The following is a 24,457-nucleotide window of genomic DNA, read 5'->3' as shown; positions in this document are numbered from 1 at the left end:
CTACCTCCGAAGTATGCGTGAGTGAAACGTAAGTTGTCTGTTCTTTTGCATTATATGGAGGGGATATTTATGTTATCACTCAAGGATTAATGTTACATCAATGTTACTTTTATGAGGATGTCTCTCCTTTTTCTATTGCTGGGAAGTTTGCCTCAGAATTTATCATTGCGCACCGTTAGCATGTTTAGCTAACCAACTGATGTTTAGCTTACGTCGTTAGCCTAGCTGGCATCATTGTTAGATTGCATGTGCAATAGGTTACTTATACTGTATATTATTTCTCATTTCTTCCTTCAGGAAAACCATACATACTTACTTAGCTTATTTACATCCATGCCATGTATGTATCCATTCCATACTGGAGAGCTAGATAAAGGGTGGAACTGTCTCCTGCCTCCTGTCTGCTTCTTGCCGGAGCCCCGTACTGTGGATCAACATTCTAACTAGCCCTTAAAGTCCAAGAATACACAATATTCTGAATACTTTGAAATGCATGAGAGTCTGCATCTCACACTCTGAATAAGCTGTCAAACGAAGCTGTGCCTGAGTATTTCAGTGTATTTCTTGTCAAGGTACTGTCGGAAGCACCTTGAAGCCGTATTGACCGCTTAGCACGTGCTACAGAGGATAAGAAGGACAGAGGGTGAAAAAGGACAGCATCTCGGCACTCTGCGAGCATTATGCTGTGCTGTGAAGCACTGCAGACAACACAGATAGTGGCACTGATCCCTCTTGGAACTGATTGCAAAAGACAATAACTGAAAAGGATGTCTATTCAGCTCACTGCGTTGAGACAAAGCAGGCTTTGACAGGACCTCTGTGTGCGTGTGTGTATCGACACAACAATACTGAGCCCGTACAGTATGTGTATGTGTGTGTGTGTGTGTGTGTGTGTGTGTGTGTGTGTGTGTGTGTGTGTGTGTGTGAACTTGTTGCATCCTCCTCTGCATTCCCCCCTCCCTTCTCCTCTGCTGTGTCTTTTTCCAGTCGGCAAACACTGGGTGACAGGCCGCAGCTACAGTAACAGGTAGGCGTGTGTGTGTGTGTGTGTGTGTGTGTGTGTGTTTGTCAGTAGCACAGGTAAAGCGCCTGTGGTCCTGTGCTTAGCCACATAATTCAACTGTCAGTGAAGCCCCAGCCTCGGGCCTCTGAGCATTGTCGGCCCTAAGTACTTCAGACAGGCCTGCCACCGCCTAGCCTCTCCTGAGCCACCCTGGGGCTTCACTTTCCAACACACACACACACACATCCTACACATAAGACACAAGGGCACACATATAGTCTCATTCGCATCTGTACACAGAGGAACAGGCACACACACACGCACGCTGGGGGCGATGGGGCAAATACAGAGACACACAGATCAAGTAACAGACATTAAATGATAAGAAACTAACATGCACACAAAGAGACAACTGTAAACACATTTGCCATTATGAGAGACACTCACACACAACCCCCCCCCTCCCCCCAAGCCATCTACACACCCATTCAAACACACACACAGTAGAGGTGTAGATGGACCGCTTTGCTGTGGCTAGGTCGATAGCCAGGTTCATGAGGATTCAAGGCTGGGAAATGAAGGCAGTGAACAGCAGTAACAAAGAACTAATTCCCCGCACCAGTGATGCAGAATGGCACAGGAGAGCAGAACAGACAGCGGGAAACTGAGGGGAGCTTTTCACTCCGACTGCCTCTGAGAATGAGAATGTCGAAGTGTGAGTGTGTGTGTGTAATAAGGACCCAGAGACAGACACAAATGCACACACACACATACATGTTGACAAAGCACACACACTGTGTAGACTGATTCCATTAGTTTGCTAATCAAATCCTTCACTCCCACCCACCATGATACACATTGACTTCCGTTTTGTCTCCTTCAGCCGTGCACTTATTGGGTCAATAATGTTACCTTTTTATCCTTTTCTCTGTTCCTCTCCTGTTCTTCCCTCTATCTATCTATCAATATCTCTACATGAAGCTTGGGTCAGAAGAAGTAAAACTGACCACCCACGACAAACAGTATTCTTTGAACTTGCATGGGTGAAATGGCTTGAAATTCAGTCACTGGAAAGGAGAGACAACAGTATGTAAGACAACAGAGAGATATCAAAGGAAACAGTGTCTCCTCTGAACTGTGGGTATAGATGTTAATGTTTTCTGTTCACATGGATTTCTACAAGTCACAGAAGCATTTGAGTCAGAAAAAGAGCGCAGTCCATTTTGAGATCAAATACAAAGAGTTACTGAGGCAGGTGAGTCATACTTTATTTATATATTTGAGTCACGATTCATATAAAACCCTATATCTACTGTAAAAGCAGACATAGGGATTCTGTAAGAAGGGAACCATCCCAAATCCACCTTTGCAGGAATCACTGGACCATTCAGCACTATTCCCCACTACCATAACAACTCAAAGATAATGCAGAAAAGTGGGAATGGCAAGCTAGACTGACCAACGAATGACTAGAGAGAAATGAAAGACAGAGAGAGGACAGAAGGGGAGGCAGAAGGGGATGATGAACTGAAATTGGTAGTGGATGAGAGAACGACAATGTTACGAACACAGGAGGGACCCAAACGCAGGACACGGACAGAGTGGTGTTGGTAAGAAAAAGGTTTTATTGTAAAGGAGGATCTGGATGAGGGGCTGATGGCAGGGAATGGGAATCCAGTGGCAGCAGGGGTGAGTGATGGTAAGGAGGAGCGGGGCTTGGCGTGAGCATGGGATGAGGGGAAGCGTGGCAGGCAGGGGTAGCTTGAAGGCTAGGAGGTTGCTAGCAGGCAGGCAGGGAGACAAGCAGGAAGACAGGCAGGCGGGTGATGATCCTGGGACACAAGAGAGGCTGGTTAGTGACACGAAACACGAAGAGACAAAATCACTAGGAGTTCAAACTAGATTGGCCTGAAAGCGTATCTACCACTGAGGTTGAAACAACAATCTGGAAGGGAGACCACGCCCACGCCAATACACACACAAACAAAACATAGAAAGAGAGAGAGAGAGACAGACAGGGGAGCACTGGGAACACAGGGAAGGGGAAACACTAGGTAATCTTCTGGGGGTACGGCCATGGCCGTAACAGACAAGCGACTGTTCAAAAGGAATAAAATGAGTAAAAATGGTCTCTCAGAAAACTGCCAGAACTGAAAGAAATAATCAGAAGTTGATGGCTGAGCGAGGTCACAAGAGTTTCCCCTGTTCGGCTGCGGCCTGCCCTCTCCATCAGTTTCTCTCCATCAGTCTATGTGAGTTAAGTCAAAATAAATGTGCTGCCAGCTAAGAATCAGAAAATACAAGGAGGCATCATTCATCGGATCATACCGATGACCCCCCTTTTCATTTGGCTTTCAGTCCAACCCTTTTGTCATATTAACCATTGCCCGGGGTTGTCATTCCTGCAGCCTGGCACCAGTGGAAGTCAGTGGGGTTTTGAATATATGGAATTTAAAGAGGGGAGTCCATAGCCGTCCCTTTCACAGGTTAATGTGGACATAGTTTTCATTGATCCCATCTCAATGCCTGACAGCTTGGGTCAGAGGATCGCTTCAGATGGCAAAGCCCTGACAGCCACAGAGCAGCAAGATAAATCCCCATCGACTGCAGGGTCTTGAAAGATGTCTGTTATCTGTATGTGTGTGTGTGTGTGTGTGTGTGTGTGTGTGTGTTTGTCTGTGTGTGTGTATGTGTGTGTGTGCGCTTGTATGAGAGGTTTCTGTTTCTGTTCCTGATCATTCCAGGACAATCCCTCGTCTTTACGATCCAACCTTGTGGCAGCTGCAATTGCACTGTTGTCAGGCAGTAAATTATGGCTGTGGTAAACAGTTCTGACCAGCTGGCTTCATTGTCCAATTCAACAGGGTGCAACATCAACAGAATACAGCTGTGCTGCGAAGTCAAAGTGTGTATGGCCTCACTGCAGGGAAAAAGGTTAGGAGACATCAAGCTGTCTGTTCCAATTGATGTCCCTTGTTCCTTCCCAGCTGTGTGTGTGTGTGTTTGTCTATACATCTGCCAATCTGTGCACATTTGTCCAATGATCTGTGTCCGACGGTGTCAGTCTGTGTGTTGTGGGTACACGCGTGTGTCGGCCTCTCTCCATCTCTGATGACCCTGGGCTAATTGAAGAGCACCATTAGCCTCTGGGCTTTATGGGACTTGAAGTGTCCCGTCCTGTGCTATCAGCTGACAGAGAACAGTAGATAACCTTTCCCTGTGAGAGCCTGCCACATTATCTGCCTCTCCAAGCTCTTTTGTCCAGGACAGAGGCGAGCGACATGAGAAAAGCACTAAAGCACTTTGCAAACAAATAACACTCTTGCCTCCACTCCTCCCTTCCTCCACATCCACGCTCTTCTGGGACAATGGCCGTCCCTGAACCCCTCTGTCCATGATGCTAAGAGGCTCACTGTAGAGGCTGTGTGTGACACACATAAATACAGCCAAACATACACACACAAATGAGACAGCCACAGGAAAAGATGGACTAAACACACATGTAACTATTGTACCTGCAGTGGTCACGTCCAACACTGTCAGTGCAACTCTCTCATTCATCAGACAGAAAGACGACAAGCTGGGATGTAATAAAAGCACACTAAAAGAAAGAACGACAGGAGGTCAAAACATCATTCAAATGTAAAAATAAAAAATCTAATTTTACCCGAGGGATACATGATAGAAGAAAAATCACAAAGAAAAAAACACACCATGGCCACAGGTACAGCACGCATAAATATTAAAGCTTTTGGTTGTTAATCACAAAGCAACACATTTCTGTTCAACTCTCATTTGCACCCCAAGTGGGACTGAGCAGCCAATGTTATTGTCCCAAGGTGGTTTGCTAAAGGCAGCAGAACGCAGGGGGCAACTGAGAGAGAAGGAGAATTGGCTGATCTGCTCTGACTAAAGCAAACACACACACACACCCACACCCACACACAGCATGTGCCTGATCTTCTGATAATGACAGGTTTGCCTGCCAGGGCCAGGTATCGGAGCAGGAGGGCAAGGGAGCAGGTGGCGCAGAGAAACCAGCCTCGCCTGTCTTGCCAGCTCTCCATGCCAGTTGGCACCGACAGCCAGCAGCCACTCCCTCTCTCCACTGCGCCCCCATCCTGGGATATACATCCTGTCCCGGCTGGGGGGAAGAGGGCAGGAGGAACAGGACGAAACCTGTCCAGTATGACAGGCTATTTAGGAAGACTTCATTACTGCAGCATGGTTAGCGGAGGAGAGGGAGGAGAGGAGGAGGTTGAGATTAGGGAGATTTGAGGAAAGGTAGAGGGTGAAAGAAGATAAAAATCAAGGGAAAGATAGAGTGAGTCCGAGAGAGACAGAAAGAGAGAGACAGGGAGAGAAATGAGAGATATTGTCTGTGCCATCTGTGAATGAACCCATTCTGTCAGAATACATGAAAGACACATATGCATTTTTCATAAGGGATCATCAAGGGATTCACACTGTCATTTCTGACAGTAAAATGTCGAGCGGAGGGTTGGTGTGTGCGTGCACGTCCCGGGCCAAGGACGGGTGGAGCGGTGTGGGGGGGTTGTTGGCCTTCCTCTTAACAGCTGAACACTTTTTGCTGAGCCCAGGTTACTACTGAGGCATTAAAAGACATTTAGGGAGGTGAGCAGAATTATTCAAAATGTCAAATTGGGGCAGCGTTTCCCCACGGTGGGAGAATGTCAAGCACAGGAACAGTTTTCAAAAGCCTGTGAACAGGAGCGGAGAGGGCTGTTTCATATGCTGAGTTTGCTAACAACAGACACTGAATAATATATAGGAGGGGATGTTTCACACTTCGCTCCATTTACTACATGCATAAACAACAGTGAGCAAGGTGCTGATTCTACTACATGTAGATTTACATGTGTGTTTTATACCTCTATGCATATGTGTATTGGTTTGCATATATTTTCATGCTAGGCTACTTTATGGCGAGGGATGTGCATAGTAGACAACAACACACTTCATCAGTGCCCTTCACTATTTTATTATTCACCATTTAATTCATTATTACTTATTTAGTATTTCATTTATTTTTCATTAAAGTAAATCTCATCTGATGGATTTAGGTCAAGTATTTTGTCATGCCCGCCCTGAGGATTTGACAGTGTTAGGGGTAAGAAGAAGTAATTAGATTACTTTTTTGTGGTAACTAGTAACTTAATGCATTCATTATTCAATTTTTATAATCCGTTATTAGTTACTTTTTAAAATCAGAATGTAGTTACTTTTATTTTTCATTCATACTGTTTAATTTTTCTTAGCACAAATTAAAAGAATAGTGCAGTATGTTTTTGAAGTGGGTATTTCAAAATAACTCTAATAGGTTACCTTTACCTTACTTTGTAACAAAACTAGCTACTTTCTATGGTGAGTAACAAAGTAAAGCACCTATACTGAACAAAAATATAAACGCAACACTTTCGTTTTTACTCCCATTTTTCATGAGTTGAAATAAAAGATCTAAGACTCTTTCTATGCACACAAAAGGCTTATTTCTCTCAAATTTTGTTCACAAATTTGTTTAAATGTGTGTTAGTGAGCACTTCTCTTTTGCCAAGATAATCCATCCAGCTGACAGGTGTGGCATATCAAGATGCTGATTAAACAGCATGATTATTGCACAGGTGTGCCTTGGGCTGGTCACAATAAAAGGCCACTCTAAAATGTGCAGTTTTTAATCACACAACACAATGCCACAGATGTTGCAAGTTTTGGCTGCAGGAATGTCCACCAGAGCTCATGTTGCAGTATGATAATGCACAGCCCCATGTTACAAGGATCTGTACACAATTCCTGGAAGCTGAAAACATCCCAGTTCTTCATGGCCTGCATACTCACCAGACATGTCACCCATTGAGCATGTTTGGGATGCTCTGGATCGGCGTGTACGACAGCGTATTCCAATTCCTGCCAATATCCAGCAACTTGGCACAGCCATTGATCCACAATGGCCACAATCAACAACCTGATCAACTCTATGCGAAGGAGATGTGTCGCACTGCATGAGGCAAATGGTGGTCATACCAGATACTGACTGGTTTTCAAAAAAATGCATATCTGTAGCCCTAGTCATGTGAGATCCATAGTTCAGTGCCTAATAAATGTCTTTTTTCAAGATAAAACTGCACATTTTAGAGTGGCCTTTTATTGTGACCAGCCCAAGGCACACCTGTGCAATAATCATGCTGCTTAATCAGTATCTTGATATGCCGCACCTGTCAGGTGGATGGATTATCTTGGCAAAGGAGTGCTCACTAACACGGATTTAAACAAATTTGTGAACAAAATCTGAGAGAAATAAGCTTTTTGTGTGCATAGAAAGAGTCTTAGATCTTTTATTTCAACTCATGGAAAATGGGAGCAAAAACAAAAGTGTTGCGTTTATATTTTTGTTCAGTATAAATACTTTTAAAAGTAACTTCCCCCAACACTGGTGCTTGATAAGCAAGGTTTTGTTGATTTGAGGCAACTAATGTCATGCCTGGTATTTATCCTTCATGTCAAAATCAATGAAGCACAGATTAAACAACTTGGAGTTATTTATAAACACACACTCGGAGACCGCAGATAACCCATAGTGACCTCTTGGTACAGTTACATAAGCTTGGGTCCCGCACACCACCTGCTGGGGCCTCATGTATAAACGTTGCGCACGTACAAAAAGGTTGCGTACGCTGGTTTTCACGCACACATCGGGATGTATAAAAATGAACTTGACGGGCATGGTGAATGTGCGGGTCATCCCGCAAACTTTAGATCATGCGTACGCACATTTGTCTGGCTTTGTCAGTTGGCGACGCCAAACTACAAAGTAGTGTCCAAATGTTTCAAAATAACGTTTTCACTCATTCACTGCTATATCTATGAAGTAGTCTATGAAAAACAATAATTATTTCCGCTGATACACCATAATAGTTTGGTTATTTATGTGAACAATGTTTAACATTAGAAAGGCCAAAACCCATCTGGCATTGTCATTTTCAATTGTTAGTTCCTCCAGCACTGGAGGAAAATGCTATTTTAATTCCTTCCATAACTTTTCCTAAAAATGAGGGTTTTAAATGAATGAAAAAAGCCTCTTAGGAAACATACAGGCACTCTCCGCTATATCGTCGCGTTGGTTTGTGTGAATGAACGTCTCTCTCTCTCTCCTTCGGCTCGCTTAAAGTAGGTCTGACTTATTGAGCGCAATGAAAACCTAGTGAAACGAATTTCCCACAGATGACATCAGGCCTTACTCACAGTGCCAAAACCAAGATCGCCAGTAAACTGGACAGTTTTCTTTGTTTATGTGACATGGAGATGTTAACGCACGTCAGACTGTACAGTTGCCGAGGCGCACAGAGATCCATGGCGCACAGGAGGCGAGGCGCACAGATCCATCTCTCCTGGGAAGAAAACGCAGTGTCGGGTGGGCAGATGCACGCGGAATAAGTCCTGGAACAACTGTGTGATCTCCAAACCTTTGCGTGTAGTACCTGCTCACACAAACCACCGAAGCTGTGCGCTGACTGCGGGACTGAACGGTAAGAAAGGAAAGGCCATCCGTGCGTAAAAAAAAAATCTTTTGCATAGTTAATTCTGGGAGGAGACAAGGCGGGGTGAGAGGCTCGTGCATGTGCGCTCGATTTCACGTTGATTGGGATGTATAAAGGAAAGGTGCGCAGGACCCGTCGTGCGCACGGTTTTATACATCTGAAAATTTCTGTACGTACGTTCTTTTCAAGTTTTGTGAGTACGCCATATTTCAGTATGAAATCTACGCAGTCTTTTATACATGAGGCCCCTGGGCTTTCTCAGCACATTAGCTGGCCACGTTTGGGACAAAAACACTTCTCTCTTCTCTAAACGGCCCGTTGCGTCAGAGTGCCTCTCTGCTTACAAACTTCACACAAACACGCTGTCCCAGCAGAACAGGCCAAACTGAGGTCTCTCTCTCTCTCTCTAACCCTAACCGCTTTACAATCAACAATATTTTGCTGTGAACTGAATTCCCATCTCTCCCCTTCATGACCCCATCCTTCCCCTCTTTCTGTCACGCGCTCCATCTTGTAAACAGGGATGGCATTGAAGCATAAGGGTCCATATTTGGCCGGTGTGTTTTTCCTGGCTTCAATCCAGTCCCGCCGCAGCTCATTCAAAACGACAATAGAAACACTTGACATCTCTCCAAAGTCTTTAACTCTCTCTCTTTCCCGCATCTGTCTCTCCCTCTCTCTGTTTGTTTTGTATTCTGTACCTCCGATCCCTCCATCCTCGACAGTCCCCGGCTGTCATGGTCCGCTGGCAGAACAATAGACACAGTTGACATCCCTCCAAAATCTTTAAACCCCCCGCCCTTTGCTCAATGGCCTATATTCTCTCCCTTTTTTGTCTATCTGGCTGTAACTCACTGTCTGCCTCTCTCTCTCTCTCTCTCTCTGTCCCAAATCCAGCTATCCACCCTGTTCTTTTGTGTCCAAGCCGATATCCGTGTGCCTCATCACCACATAGGCTTAAGGGGCTCTGCTTTGAGAAGAATTGCCCGGGCTGACATCATCCCAAAAGCTCAGACTCGCTTTCCATCTCTTCTTTTTACACTGTCTTCTCCTCTTCCGTCAATCTCTCCTTCCGTACACCCTCCACTGAATCCTAATGCCCCCACACCCGTTTCTTCTAGCTCATAACGGCTGCCATAGGGCTCCATGCCATTCAGCACATCTGTCCACACTGCAAAAACACCCTTAACAAGTCTGTGAATCTAGCATGGAGTCTTAAAATCTTGCTTTTTTAAAATAAAACAAAAAACAAGTGAATAAATCTGTCAATGGGGAGTATAATTTCACTAAGTGCTAAAGGTGACTGTACTTTTGCCGTTGGGGCACCTATAGGCCTTAGAACGCCCTGCCCAAGAAATCAGTATCATCTTTTAAATCCCGCCTCAAAACTTACTCTTATGAGCAGGCTTTTGTATAATGCCCTATTTTATTCCTTGTTTTATGTTTTATTTTACGAGCTTCTTTTATTCCTGAGCCTACAGCATTCTTCCCCTCTCATTCTCGACTCCTTATCATAAGGTTTTTCAGGTGTGTAATTGCTTTTTGTGTGCTCATTTTATGCCTTTTCTGCTATCCTATATCCTCTCTTTTAATGATTCTGTAAAGCACTTTACTGACTCTGTAAACCACTTTGTAACTTTGTTTTGAAAAGTGCCATATAAATATAGTTTATTATTATTGTTATTACTAAATGAGTTGCTAAGAAGGCCATTTTCTGCAGTGCAGTGAGAGATGGCGATGCAGTTTGGAGGACACAGTGGCGTAGTGCAGCTAAACAGCCACTTTATTCTGCTCCCTGGTAATGGAAAGCTTGGGTAGGTTCACCTTTTACAAACTTTGCTGTCTAATCTGTATTGTGTTCTTTTCAACTCACAAAAGCACAGAAGGTAAGTCTTACCACAAAACAAACCTATTTCTAATTAATTCCTAGGCTGGAGATAAAACAAAACAAATCAATAAATAAACCCATCTTTTCTGTGGCAATCTCACCACTAATTGAAATTCAATATCATCATGCTGAATTGTCGTTGACCCATAACAACTGTGCGGAGTGCATTAGCGCTCTTATTGATGAAATATAGTGACTGGGTTTGTGGGGCTTGGTAAATGATCACAGCAAACAGCTAATACACACAAAACTCTCCCTCCCTCTCCTCCTCCTCCTCTCATCTTCTCCTCCTCTAAGCCCGTTGGCACGAGACTGTGCTTACTCACCATTTTGAATAATGGCATCTCCATCAGGGTCGATGATGGAAATGTATCTACTGCTGAGCACTGTGCTACTCCCCAAGGACTCTTTAAAACCACCCAATGATGAAGCAGGAGTAAACGAGGATACTAACTACAGGCTTGACTTCTACTCCAGGACCCCTGACTCATATCCTGCCTGAGAGCGGGAGAGAAGTGTGCACCTTTATGCGTGTGTGCATGTGCGTTGGCGTATTGACCGGCATCCTCTTAAAAAGCGGAAGTGAACTGGTTCATCAAATCTCACGGTCAAGCACAGAAAAGCGGGCCGGAAACAATTCGATACACCGCCTGTTAAGATAAACATTGCTGTTAGGTTGGTCGATGCATCTATCATTTGAAAAACAGCGGAGGCGGGAGTGACTAAACAATGCAGAGAGCAAGGCGGCAGCAAAGGGGGCGGGTAGCCTTGATAGAGAGAGAGAGAGAGAGAGAGGGAGAAGGAGAGAGAGAGAGAGAGAGAGAGAGAGAGATGAGATGGAGTGAAAGAAAGTGATAAAAGGTTGGGGAAGGACTATATCATGCAGGTACTTAGCATGCACACGCAGACACACACACACACACACACATTCATGCAGTCACTCAGCGATGGCCTTTAGGAGCGACAGCATGGGGGAGTTCCTGGGGCGATAAAGTATGTGGCTGGAGTAGCAGCTGACAGCTGGAGGAGACCCAGGAGGGCTGTCCCACACTGAAGCTGAGCCTGAGGCAGGGAGCTGAGGCCAAGGGGCATGAGAGAGGAACCAGCCGCACCACCTCCACACACACACACACACACGCACACACACTATGTAAGACAGCATCTACATGATATGAAATGAGAGAGACTAGGAGGACTATAATGTAAAGATTAATAGCCATAGATAAGTGTGTATCGATACCATAGAAACATGGGGAACGAAAAAGATAAGAAGGGGAGTGAATAGGGGAAGAAGTGGGGAGGAGGGGAACGAAAGGAGGACTAGAAAGACGAGGATGATGTAATGATGAATGCTTTTATATACACTGTGAGCTATATAAAAACCAGTAGCAGAGGGAGAGGGTGTGAGAGAGGAGCAATAAAGCAGACAGGCTTCCCATTCCTTACAGGAGGAAAGAGATAAAATTGGGCAGAACAACAGAGAGATGCTCCAAAAATGCATTTCACAGTCTGCACTGCTAGTAATAATCATAATATAGTCATGCACTTTTAAACACCACACACACACACACACACACACACACACACACACACACACACACACAGTGCACAGATAAGAACACATCTGTCTTGTACACATAAATACATTCATGGAGGCAAGCACACTTACACTTTGGTGCACCAGCACACGCACACACGCATGCACACACACACAATCTGTGCAGGCTGAGTGCAGCAGCAGGCTTCAGGGTGGACCGGCTCCCCGTCATCTCCCCTCATTCATAATTCATGCAGCCATTTATCACACACACTCCCCGCTGTGCACACTAACGAGTCACTACAGCAATGGGCAGCGCACAAAACGCAGACAGGGTGCAGCTGAGTGTGTGCGCGTGTGTACGTGTGGGCGTTTGCATTTAGTGTACTTGAAAGCAAAGTGCAAGAAGTGAGTGTGTGTGTGTGTGTGTGTGTGTTTGGGGGGGGGGGGGGGGGGGTTATGTCACCTTAAGAGTGAGCTCCATCCGTCAATGTCAGCAAAGGCTAGCGTGCACCTTTTAGGAGGAGCGACGGCATTTTCTGTACCCTTGATCACAAAGGAGAACAGCTTACAGGATGCATCAGTGACTCATGATGCCAATTTATCTCCCGAGCATCGGCATGACCATGAGAAGAGCTTATAGCCCCGTGTGCAACTCCACTCGTATCAGCACCGTATCAGCCGAGATCTAAATGAAGTAGCAAATGTACAGTGAGACAAAGACAGCAGGGGAGCGAAAGGCAGAAAGATGGTTTCACATTGCTTCCACTTTTCAAGAGAGAGTGTGGGAGTGCGTGTGTGTGTTTGTATCCGTGTATGTGTGGCTTTATAGCTGTAGCGGAGAAGAATCGCTGCACGTGTCCATCTTATGTTTGCTGAACTCACACCAACACAGGCCTTCGATTGACTTTTACCACCGATATCAAAGCCAGAAGTTTCAGCTGAATAAAGTCAAATTGGCCCCCATCTCCCAGTCAGAGCACCAGCCCTTCCATCTAAAAAGATCCTCCAGTCTCCAGTTGACCCTCAACCCCCTACATAGTCTGTTGCCATGGCAATTAGCCTTGGTGGGCCCAGGGTGCAGGGCTAGTGTGTATCTGGTCCTGCAGATGGGAAATGTCCTCTCCCATGTGTTGTGCTGAGGCTAATATTGTGACTCTGTGCCAGCTGGGGCAGCACAAATATACATACAGGATGAACATTAAGCAGCACCTCTATCTTGTTATTTCACTCTGTACCTCACGCTTTCTCTTTGCTCTTATTTTCTTCTTTCCATCTCCATAATCTCTCTTCCTTTCTTGCCCCCCCCCCCCCCCCCCGTCCCCCCGTTTTACCATCTTTTATTCTTTCTCAGTCTGCGGGAGGTGACGTTGTGTTTGCGGGAAGATATGAGAGCAGATCATCTCGGCACATTTGCATATGTGAGAAGTCCTGCGGTGTTTGATAACAGATTGGCGTGCTGCATGCTATCAAGGAGAGAGCGGCAAGAAGATTCCCTTGCAATCTCTGGCTGCGCTGAACCATGTTGACATTATACTAAAGCATATCAAGACGGTGTGATATCATCTCCGTTATGCGACATCGTAAATGAGATATTTTGTCCCCTAGGGTAGTGAAAGGAGTAAAGCTAGATTTCAACTTGAAATCTATTTGTATGCCTTTCCTTTCCAAGAGCCTAATACATATTGCAGGTGCAAACACTGTAAGCAAAAACCCTTGTGGTCTTGTTAGAAATTTTGTAGTTTGCAGGAAAGAAGCAATGCAGTCCCATAACCAAGGCACAGTATGTATACTGTCCTGCTGCTGAGATCATCACCTCCTCAATACCACCACCACCCCCCTCCACCACTCACAACTTGACTGATTTATGGGCTGATTACATGAGGAAGTAAATGTCTCTCATGTGGCTACCTCAACACAACAGATCAGGGCATGGCTGCACTACATTAACTATGCTCCCCACCCCTCCACCTAATTTAATGGTAGCTAATAGAGCAGCTGAAACATGGAGGCAGAGCACATTACTCTCCCATTTCACCAGACCGGGTGCCGCGGGCATAACTAGACGCTTGGTAGGCAGACGTCAATATTTGTGTTAAAAGATTCCTAAGACTGTAACGGGTTCTGGGTGAGTCTCTATTCTACTTTTCTAATATATAGAACCCTGTACTCACTGTTTCTGCAGTACTGGTGACCATTGGTAAGCAGCAGCCTAAACCGGAGAGAATACCGCCCACAACTGCCGACCAATTCCAGCAACCCCTCCAACTCATATCCAGGACACCTGACCTCTATCCTTGCTAGACACTGTCTGGTATTAGTATTGATTTATATCCTCCCCTTGTTGTTGACTAAATGAAAAATGGCTAGATGCTGCTGAGCAAAGCAAAACAGCATGTGCTAGACAGCATGTTGTGTTAGCATGCTCTACTCTACATGCTACATGCCCTGTGTTTATGTTACACGCTAAGCCGTGTCAGCTGTTAACACGCGTGGTTCCTTATCAGACAGACAGTGGTGGCGGCTGATATCGGGCTCTCTCATCACCCTCGCCCTGGGTCATCTCTGTCACAGCAGATAGAGGCAGGACACTTCACCGCTCAGCCAACAGGACAGCTGTCCCCTACAGGGGGACTGAGAGGTCTGCGGGTCCTCTGACACTCAGTCCTCTTGTAGGGATGAAGTGGAGCACAACAGGATACATGGATGTTCAGAACAGTATTAGTTCAACAGGAAGCTCACTGGGCTGAGCAGATAAGATTATTTACAGTTCTTTACAATGATGTGCTTTCTGCCTCGCTCTTGATCCTGAAACTCGTTACACCACGAGTACAAATCTTTTAATGCCCGCAGGGTTGATCTTCGCTATCATAGAAGTGAAACAGCAATACCCTTCCTCTGCAATGCTCCTGAATGAGTACAGGTAGCCCAATCATGCTGAGTAATAGGTGTGACACAGCAGAATAACATCAATGACCGCAGCTATAAAATTCAGCTAATCACCACATCGTAGACCTGCAGTAACCTTGCCATAATGGCCCCATATTTGCAGAGCAGGACCCAAGGGATCTGGATTAGCTCAATATGATAAGGCCAAAGATGTTAAATGGCGAGATTGCATTGCTGTAGGCTACAGCGCCATGCTGTGCTGAACTACAGGACGATACTGTTCTAGGCAGTATGATGTATTGTGCCATTCTCTCCGCAGAGCTGTAATCTACTATGCAGAGGCAAGGTGTTCTAGGCAGGGTTTGGTGTCTGCAACACAATATAGCAGTGCAGAGTTTAGATTCCCCTCAGCAGCATGTGAACAGTCACATCCCCCTCCCAGACTTAGATTAAAGGGCCGCTACAGGCTGCAGTATGCTGTGTAATAGTAATCCAGGGATCTATTTACCCTCAGTTTTATAAACCATCCCCACAGTTTAACTGCACTATTGCTCTATGTCTGCACCCCCCACCCCACTCCACCCCTAAGCCACTCCACTCAAAGCACTCCACTTTGCTATCGACCCCCCTGTCTTCCTACAGTATAGCTGAACACCGTGTGTGCATACTGATTTGGACTCAAGAGTCTAGACAAAAATTATGCCAGGTATTTGATCGCTGGCTGGGGTAGTAGACAGCTGTGTGTATATTAGGGTGAAAAAGCCAAACAGTTTAACTTTTTCTCAAGTGCAGCATTGCACAGACAGACACCTGGGCGTGTGTCAGCACACACACACACACACACACACACACACACACACACACACACACACACACACACACACTGCTCTCTAAGTGTAAAATCCAGAGGCTTAAGTGTCCACAGCCTCCCTTTCTCTCCCTGCGGTTTCCCCAGCAGCCCGACACTGAGGTCCAGTTACACTGTAGCTTACGGTAGCGGCGGTTAGACAACACTGCTGTGGTTCTGCTCCCTCGCTGCCACTGGCCGGTGGGCCCGAACCCAGCCTCAGCCTGCAGAACTGCAGCACAGCTAAAGGCACATCTCTCTCCCTCACTTCATTTCTCCATCCCTACTTCTTTTAGTGTAACCTCCAAACCAGCCTCATTTCTCCCCGTCAAGGTCACAGGTAGCAGCATTAGCAGCCATCAGACTAATGCTCGATTGAGCCTCAGGCAAATACTGCGCACTTTGCTGAGTGACAGTACATCCCTATGGAATAGCACTGGCAGGGTGGGGGAGGAGATGTGTGAATGTGTGTGTGTGTGTGTGTGTGTGTGTCTGCATGACTCTCCCAAAACTACAAATGGCTTCCCCGATAACCAATACCTGCTGCAGAGCATGAAGTAATAAGGCCAAAGTGAAGGGAAGCAGAACATTCATCATCAGGTCTATTTGCAGCTAAGTTCTGCTCTGTGCTCCAATCAGTCCTTATGCAGCTAATCAATTATTGCTCTGAAGGCTCAAAGGTGAACAAGGAATCAGGACAAATTAATAACGCGGACCAGAATACAAATTATCTTTCTCGAGTCTTTTTATTGCAAGCGCAACCCCTGGCCTTAGTCGATTCTCTTTGATATCCACATGATAAAAAAGCCTTTATTTTTCCCTCATCATAAATTACACCGCCATGACAGCCTCATTATAGGCAATCAATATCATTTTCAGTGATACAAACGGCTGGCAGCTGATGTGTTTGGGGTCGGGAGAACATCAGGCCAGTGTGGAAGATATGATGATGGAGAATTACTAACATTAATCACTTTAGCCAGGGAGATTACCCAGTCTTGCTTAATTAGAAATCTCCTGCAGAAGGGGAGAAGAGGTGGGGGGGTGGGGATACAGTTGCCCATCAGAGCTTAGCTCAGCAGTTAAGTTGGAAAAGGTCACACTCACAATTTCAAAAATGAACCTGAGAACATGCCTCACCTTGGGCGATTGGTTACTGGGAACCTGCACATAATGAGCATTACAGTTCTGAGAATGGGGCTACGCAATTATATGACAGAGCCGTCAGGAGCCTGAATGAATGACAGTGTACTTCACATCATCAAAGTTGAGCTGCTAGTGCTCAGCCGGGCGATTTCTCTTTTTTAATTCACCCTCGACTAAAAAACTCAACTAAAAACTCGACTAACTCGACTAAAAAAATTTCGGTAACACTTTATAATACAGCGTTTTAGAGTGTATTAGAGTGTAACCCCATCATTACCATGTAACTTCCCGGAACTTACGGTGTAACTTCCTCGTATGAATCAGTACATATAAAATACTTACCGGTTCCTACTGGTACTTAAATGTAGGTACAGCGGAAGAAAACAAGAAAATTACATGGAATTACATGGAAATTACATGGTAAATGTCGGGAAGTTACACTCTAAAACGTGGGCTGTATTATACAGTGTTACCAAATTTTCTTAATAGCAAATTGTCTTAATAGCAACAGCCTGGAGGAGCTGATGCAGGGAAGTTGAGGTTACGCACGCACATACACAAAGTGGGGAGATTCCCAAAACAACCACAGTCTTCAAATGTTGCCACTAAGCCATTCCACTGGAGCAGTTTGAGTGCTTTGTTCAAAGAGACTGTGGCAGTTGTTAATGAGGGAGACGGGAGAACGGCACTTTTCTGGATACCATAACCATCTAGTCAAAATTTTGCTTATGCAGCACATAAGATTAGCCCACCACCTGTCTGTTTTTATTTATTATTCTGACAACACCGCTGTAGTAACAACAGTTGGTGAACAGTTGGTAATGATTCCATTAACTGCAGTTGTTCCATTGCTACTTTAAAGCGTGACCCTTAGTCGACATCAAGACGCATGCCGTTTGATTTCCCCTGCAAACAAAGGCTGTTTGAATGGGAAGAGATCCATCTCTGGCACTCAGCTGTGATTCTGTCATCACCAGAAAGATAATAGAGCCGTACTGACAGCCTCCTCCGACGGGATAATCTTCTGCAGGTGCCATCATTCTGCATTAGGCACAAAGGAAGGACACAGCCAGGTACTTTCCAGGGAAACAGCCAAATATAGCTCCCATTTCCAGTCAGCCAAACACACAACACAACAGGGGCTGGGCTCACGTGCAGCCCCTTATAGAGACAACCACACACGCAGAGAACAGGGTTTCGGGGTTGGTTGGGTGGGTGGGGGTGTTCTGCAGAGCCTGGCGGGGAGTACTGTTCAGAAGTGCTTTTTAAAAGGATGATCTCAGCATGTTGCTCCAAGGAGCTGTGCTGTGGTTTGAGATTTATTGGTTGTCCTTGAAGCTAAACGCAATGTTGTCAAACTGGCTAATCTGAAGTATGACGCTTGCTTTCGCCCACTAGGATGTAGAGCTAGCCTAAACATCTCCATTTGTCTCTGCAACCACTGGCCTTGGGTCAGTGCAGAGGAACCCAACAGGATGCACCTGTAACACTCAGCTGACCACTTGTGGCTGCACTCCATGACAATTGATATTACAATGAGCCACAAATAGCTTACAATTACACTGGGGAGCTATAAATAAGAGAGTATCAACTGCTGAACATGTGCACCTAAGGATCTGACTTTTAAAAAAAAAACTTGACTCTAGCCTCGGCCTGAAGATTTGGTGGAGCTCTAAAAACTCTGACAGGCCCAAAGCCAGTGGAAAGTGAGACATCACACTAACACGAAATGAACAACAAGAATATGGAGAGGACAGCTGTGCGCCGATCAGTGTCTGGGTCGGAGCAATTTACTCCTGAGCCGGGTAACCAGGGGACCCGCCGTGGCCAGGATCCATGCCCGGCTGCAGCGCTACCCAAGTGATTTACACAGGCTGAGCTAGACAGTAGAGGGATTTTTACAGCACCAGAGCACAACTCTCCTGACAGCCAGCTCTCTCACTGGCGCACAGCAAATCTACAGGGAGAGGATAAATCTTGGGAGGTGAACTGAATACATGATGTAGGCAAGAAAGAAGTGGAGGAGGAAGAAGAGAAGGAGGGGGCAGTAACACATTTATCCTCAATAAAAAAAAAGGAGAGCAAGTGCAAGAGCGGTATAGTCCCTCATTAATCTAAGAGATGATGGGAAAATGCAAGCCCCTAAATCACTCCTGCTGGCTGGTGAGCAAAGGGCACTTTCCCTTCATCTCATTCCTCGACTGGTCTAGCAAACAGCGCGGATGCCCAGGCCAAAATAATGTAAATCTGTGCAGGCAATTTGACAGGCAGCTTGTTGAAATGCTAAACCCACTGGAGCGGCTCTTGTTACGCAATGTTACTGTGCCCTTACTGTAACATGAGTCATGGCAGACTGAAAAAGATGAATATACAATGACAGCATAGGATTTTAAACCCCCGTATTTGAGATGGAAAAATGTGTTGTGTAGTACTGTATAGATCTGACTGTTTGTTTATATTTGTGTGTATATGTGTGTGAGAGAGAGAGAGAGAGAGAGAGAGAGAGAGAGAGAGAGAGAGAGAGAGAGAGAGAGAGAGAGAGAGAGAGAGAGAGAGAGAGAGAGAGAGAGAGAGAGAGAGAGAGAGAGAGAGAAAGCACAGCTACAAAGGAGATGGAAGGGAAAAAAACAGAGATACAGACATAGACAGGAGAGGAGGAGACAGACACTGAAGGGAAGGGGAAACAGGGACTGGAGAAGGACAGGGGAGAGAGACGGTGAACAAAAACAGCACAGACGCTCTAGGACAGGCGTCTGGGGACAGTTTAGAAGACACCATTTCCCTGCTATAAAGACAGCATAACTGAGCCAACTGCTCCATAAAAATGGGCCCTTCATTGTGTACTGTAAGCGTGTGCGTGTGCGTGTGCGTGTGTGCGTTAAACAGACTGCAGGGGCTGTCACTGTCAGAAGTGGGGTCTGTGACAAAGAAGAGCCTGACAGTCATTTCCAGCTGACCAAGAGAGCACCTGCAGTGGTTTTGACACCTGTTTGGTAGCACTAAGATTCAGCCTGGCACTCTGATCCCACTGCCAAGCCACTGCTGGCATTCACAGCATGCACATACCCGCTTGCGTGAAAAACACCTTCTCCCACCCTTGATGTCAAATACAAGTTTGTGGAAACAGGCGCTGGTGTTTGACCTAAAAATGCAGCTCTCTGCAGGAGTACAGTGCTGCGCATATTCAGTAGATAGGACTCCACACAGTAACAAGCCCAGCCAACCAAGGCACTCCAGGCCTATAATACACTGTACAACACCAGACGTGTAGCTTCCAAAATGGCTTGGATCTACTGAAACTGACACAAACTTGAAATGCATCTGCAAATTCAAAGGGCAGATCAACACCATCTGCAGTGCTTTAGTCAGATGCTGTCACTTCATTTACACTGGGTGATAATCAGCAAGCTTTAAATGATGGAAAGAGCCATTAAGCGCATGTTTAGCTAAATTGGGGCAATTTGCATAAATGTATCAAATAAAAGCTGCAGTCAAGCAGTTTAGAGGCGAGACAAAGAGAGAAGATAGGGAGGTGGAGATAAAGCTGCTGGCAAATCTCTATTAGAGAAGATGGGCAGAGTGGCATAAAGTGGTAAGGCAATCCCCCTGGGGTTCAAAGCGAGGTTAAGAGAACAGGACACATTGAGGACGTCTGGGAGGCAATGTAATTGAACAAGGGAACAGAGTGTGGGCAGAGACAGGACGAAGGAGAGGATGGGGAGGAAGTCGACGTCTGCCTGTGCTACAGTCACATAATACGAACACCACAGAGGGCACCCCTAACAGACCAACACCCTTGCCAGTCCATCTGTCCTGGTTATGATATATGATGCTAAAACCTGATGTCGACCTTGACCAATGCCACTGCTCCCCTGCCACTGTTTTTATCTACCTAGGGGGTGAACCACTGATATGCTGGCACAAGGAGACATTTCCTCAAGGGATGACATGGGAGCATTACAGGACATAAACTAAAGCACATAAAAATGCCAAAGCTTGTAGTCTTAACATGGCTTATAAAAGAATAAGTGAGTTTGTAGGAACTGCCATTGACCTTGGATTTATTATTACTGTTTGCATTTAAGCCAAGAATGTCTACCTTTTTCATATTGCTATGCTAAAGTAAAAATTGTGCATTTTGAGGCATAAAATCCAGTTGTGGCATGAATTATGGGTCACTCAACTCACTATATCTCTACTGGGCATGCTCACTTATGCTTTATTTTTGTAGACTACGTACCTTTGAGCTGGTCAGCCACCACACTCTGTCCTACTCTCTCATTGACCCGTCCATCTTCCCGCTGGTACCGGTCATCCAGGAAGTTAGCGGTGGCCTCTGATAGGTGGACCTTCCCAGCCACGCCCAGTTGCTCCATTAGGTTTGCCAGGTTGACATCATTGGACCAAACATCAAACTTGAAGCGCTTCATGCCCAGGATACCACACAGGACGGTGCCTGTGTGGACACCCACCCGCATGTTGACCATCTCCCTCTTCTCCTGGCAGAACTGTTCAATAGCCTGGATCATGCCCAGGCCCATCTCCACACAGCAGTAGGCATGGTCTGGTCTGGGTTCAGGGCAACCAGCCACACAGTAGTAACAGTCTCCCAGAGTACTGATCTTCTCACAGCAGGTTAACTCACAAAGTCGGTCGAAACGTCCAAACAAGTCATTTAGAAGTCCCACCAGGGCATGAGCAGACTTGTTGGCAGACATTTTGGTGAAGCCCACAATGTCTGCGAAGAGGATGCTGACGGGCTCCATTCGTTTCATGTTGAAGGGTCTGAAGATGATCTGGCCTCGAGGGATGGACGTCTTCTTGCGTTTGTTGTTCTTGGGGCTGGAGATGGCAGCTGCTGCACCACTACTGGAGTAGCGTTTAACAGAGCCGTCCCCTAGCTCCTCATCACCCTGCTTCATTAGTTCATCAGCCACTAGTCTGGGCATGACAGAGTGGATCATCCGCTCCTTCAAGGCTTTCTCCACCTCCAGATCTTTGCCATGCATGATGGCTTGACCCACCTTGAGAAAGGTGCTGCGTGACCGCACCTCGGACATGATGAATAGGTGCATGCCAATAACATGGGCGCAAAGGTGAAGCAGGGCTTTGGCTGGGCCCAGCCAACTAAGTGTATCCCAGTCTGATTGAGAGGCTACGCTCCAGTCCTCCCCCGTCTGGGTCAGGTACAGCCAACCCAGACTCTCAAAGAAGACAGAGTAGAGGAGCCCCAGCAGGACGGAGGCAAAGAGGCGAACATGGAGAACACTGTATAGCAACAAGAGAACCTCCATGCAGAGGGAGAAGGTCCCCACAGGAGACAGACAGGGGGCCCAAGAGCTTTCTGCCACCATCTTGTCATAGGACAGGTTGTATCTGGGCCCCATGCCGCTGAAGTCTTCCACATCAAACTTAGGGGGGAGAGTCTCAAAGTCCCTGAAGCCTGATGTCTGGATCTGGGGGGCCAGGGTCAGGGTGAAGGTCACGAGGATGAGCAGCAGAGACACCTGGTTGTAGCAGCGGGAGTAGAGCCTGGTGAAAGTTAAGAGGAAGAGGAGGAGGCAGAAGAGGAGGAAGGAAGCGGTGGGAAGGAGAAAAGCTGTCCTGTCACAGCGAGAAGGGTTGGCAGCAAAGTACAATCCCCAGAGGAAGCCAGCCACAGCCAGGTAGAAGAGCACATAGCGGAACCGCCTCTGTGTCTGGGGGAAACACCTCTCCCTGCAGGCCTCCTCCAGGATGGAGGAGTCGAACTTGGGGTCCCAGAAATGGCCGGCAGATCTCTCAAACAGCTGAGGCATCTTCTTATGAGTGCGAAGGCTTTTGACCACAGGCCTCCTCGCTCCGGACTCTCCAGAGCTACAGCTGGAGGAGATGCTGTATTTGCAGTGCTTGGATCCCCCCATGAAGCCTCCCCCGATTGAACCCAGTGGCCCGCCTCCATGCTTGTGTTTGACACTGCTGCCGATCCTCACAGAGACCCCCCCCTCTCCACTTGAGTCACAGCTCACTTCTGTGTTGTGAGGCAGCAGTTGCTGATGTTGGGGGGATGCCATGTTGCTTTTTAATCTATCCAAGATTAAGACTATGCAGAGGGAATTAACAGTAATTTTAGAGACAAGGCAGATAGAGAAGTAAGGCAATGTATGGATCCACAGTATAACAGGCCAGGGAACGAGTGTGAATTTATTTTTTCTTAAATGGAAAAAGGATAGAACGGCACAAATAAAATCTTCGGGGAAACTCTGCTAAATTAGCTGTATAGTACCAGCAGATCTTTCCAAGATTTTGAGTAGTTCATTATTCCCCCTCTTGACGTCAATCCCTGCATTCCTCTACCTTCCCGTCTGTTTTGACGCACTTGAGACTGCAAGGTTCACCCACTGCCTGCTCTGCTGCAGTCCAAGTCCACACAATTGCGCTGTTTCACTCATTGGAAAAACATTTGGGACAACTCAGAAAATGACATAATACTGTCCGTAAAGGGCAAAGTTGAGAAAAGAAAAACGAAAGAAACATTTGAATGTTACTATATAGATTATCACCAAACAAAGTATGAAGTCTGGAATTTCAAATCCTGTTAAATTATATTGTTTAATGTTATCTTGGAGATCCCGGTGCCATCAAAACATTAGGCGTGTCTTGTGCATGTCCATTCCGGCTTATCCATACAGAAGTAAAGGCGAGTTGTGCTTTCCGTTTCCACTGGGAAATAACAGGCTACCTCCGGAACTTCACACGGTTAAGCACACTTTGTTTACAGGACAGAGCTTCACCCAAAAATAAACCTCCGCAGTGGTTGTTTTGGTATCCCTAAAAAGACTAGAGACGTGGAACTATTGCGTGGCGATCAAGAAGGTAAGGTTTAAACTTTAAGGCGCAGATCAACTCCACCTAACGGGAACAAGAACGCAAACACTGTCACCAAAGCTTGTTATTCTCCCCACATGCTCTTTGCTGCAGGGCCTAATCGCAAATATTCCCGTGGATGGAGCCCCGTCCTTTCCTGAGTTCCCACTCCGGAGTCTCCACCGCCGCTGCGTCTCCAAACGCAGAGGGGATCCTGCGCCCACCGACGTCCGCAGTCTATTTGGAGAAGACCAATGCATGAGACGCGGGTGCACGGAAAACCACACACAAAAAAAACAGTCAATCTCGTTTTATTATAAGACCTCAAGTGTCAATGGCCCGTGCGTAAACACATTCTTGCAAGGCTATACGCACCAACCGGTATTGGTCCAGTGTTGAATCGGTATTGCTTTGGTATCCACAATCACACCAAATGTCGCCAATTCAATTTCACAATGCGCCGCAAGAATATCCACGTCCAATTCGGTTTTCCAGATTTCCTGATCATGCCGGTTCTAGCATTTCAGGGGTGTTTGGAAAAATGACATTTTCATTGTCAGGCGCACAGCGGTGAGGCAAAAAGGCAGTCTGGAGTATATGAAGTCTCGTCCAGTCCCTCCTTTGCTCTTAAGGAAAGTTTGCCCACACCAGCAGCCTTTTTCTCCCATTAAATGACAGACGACGAACGCGTGGAGAGTCGAGCTAATTAGAAGGTCTCCACCTCCACTCCACGCCCCCCCACACC

At 46.2% G+C, this 24,457-nt stretch overlaps 1 protein-coding gene across 1 annotated transcript in view; it reads right to left on the bottom strand.

Moving 5' to 3' along the window:
• The window catches only part of LOC139641809 (adenylate cyclase type 9-like), a 40,384-nt gene extending 17,453 nt beyond the window's left edge, over positions 1-22,931 (bottom strand). Inside the window, exon 1 of the mRNA XM_071516413.1 lies at positions 21,107-22,931. Within this exon, the coding sequence (XP_071372514.1) occupies positions 21,107-22,919 (1,813 nt within the window). The 5' untranslated portion in view covers positions 22,920-22,931. The remainder of the gene's footprint in view (positions 1-21,106) is intronic.
• Positions 22,932-24,457: the final 1,526 nt, after the last annotated feature.

Source organism: Centroberyx affinis, unplaced genomic scaffold, assembly GCF_046629955.1.
Source record: "Centroberyx affinis isolate AG114_WGS23_722 - 3 ecotype Tasmania unplaced genomic scaffold, CSIRO-AGI_Caff_v1 ptg000401l_1, whole genome shotgun sequence".
Classification (NCBI taxonomy): domain Eukaryota; kingdom Metazoa; phylum Chordata; class Actinopteri; order Beryciformes; family Berycidae; genus Centroberyx; species Centroberyx affinis.
This window is presented reverse-complemented; position numbering and strand designations above follow the sequence as displayed.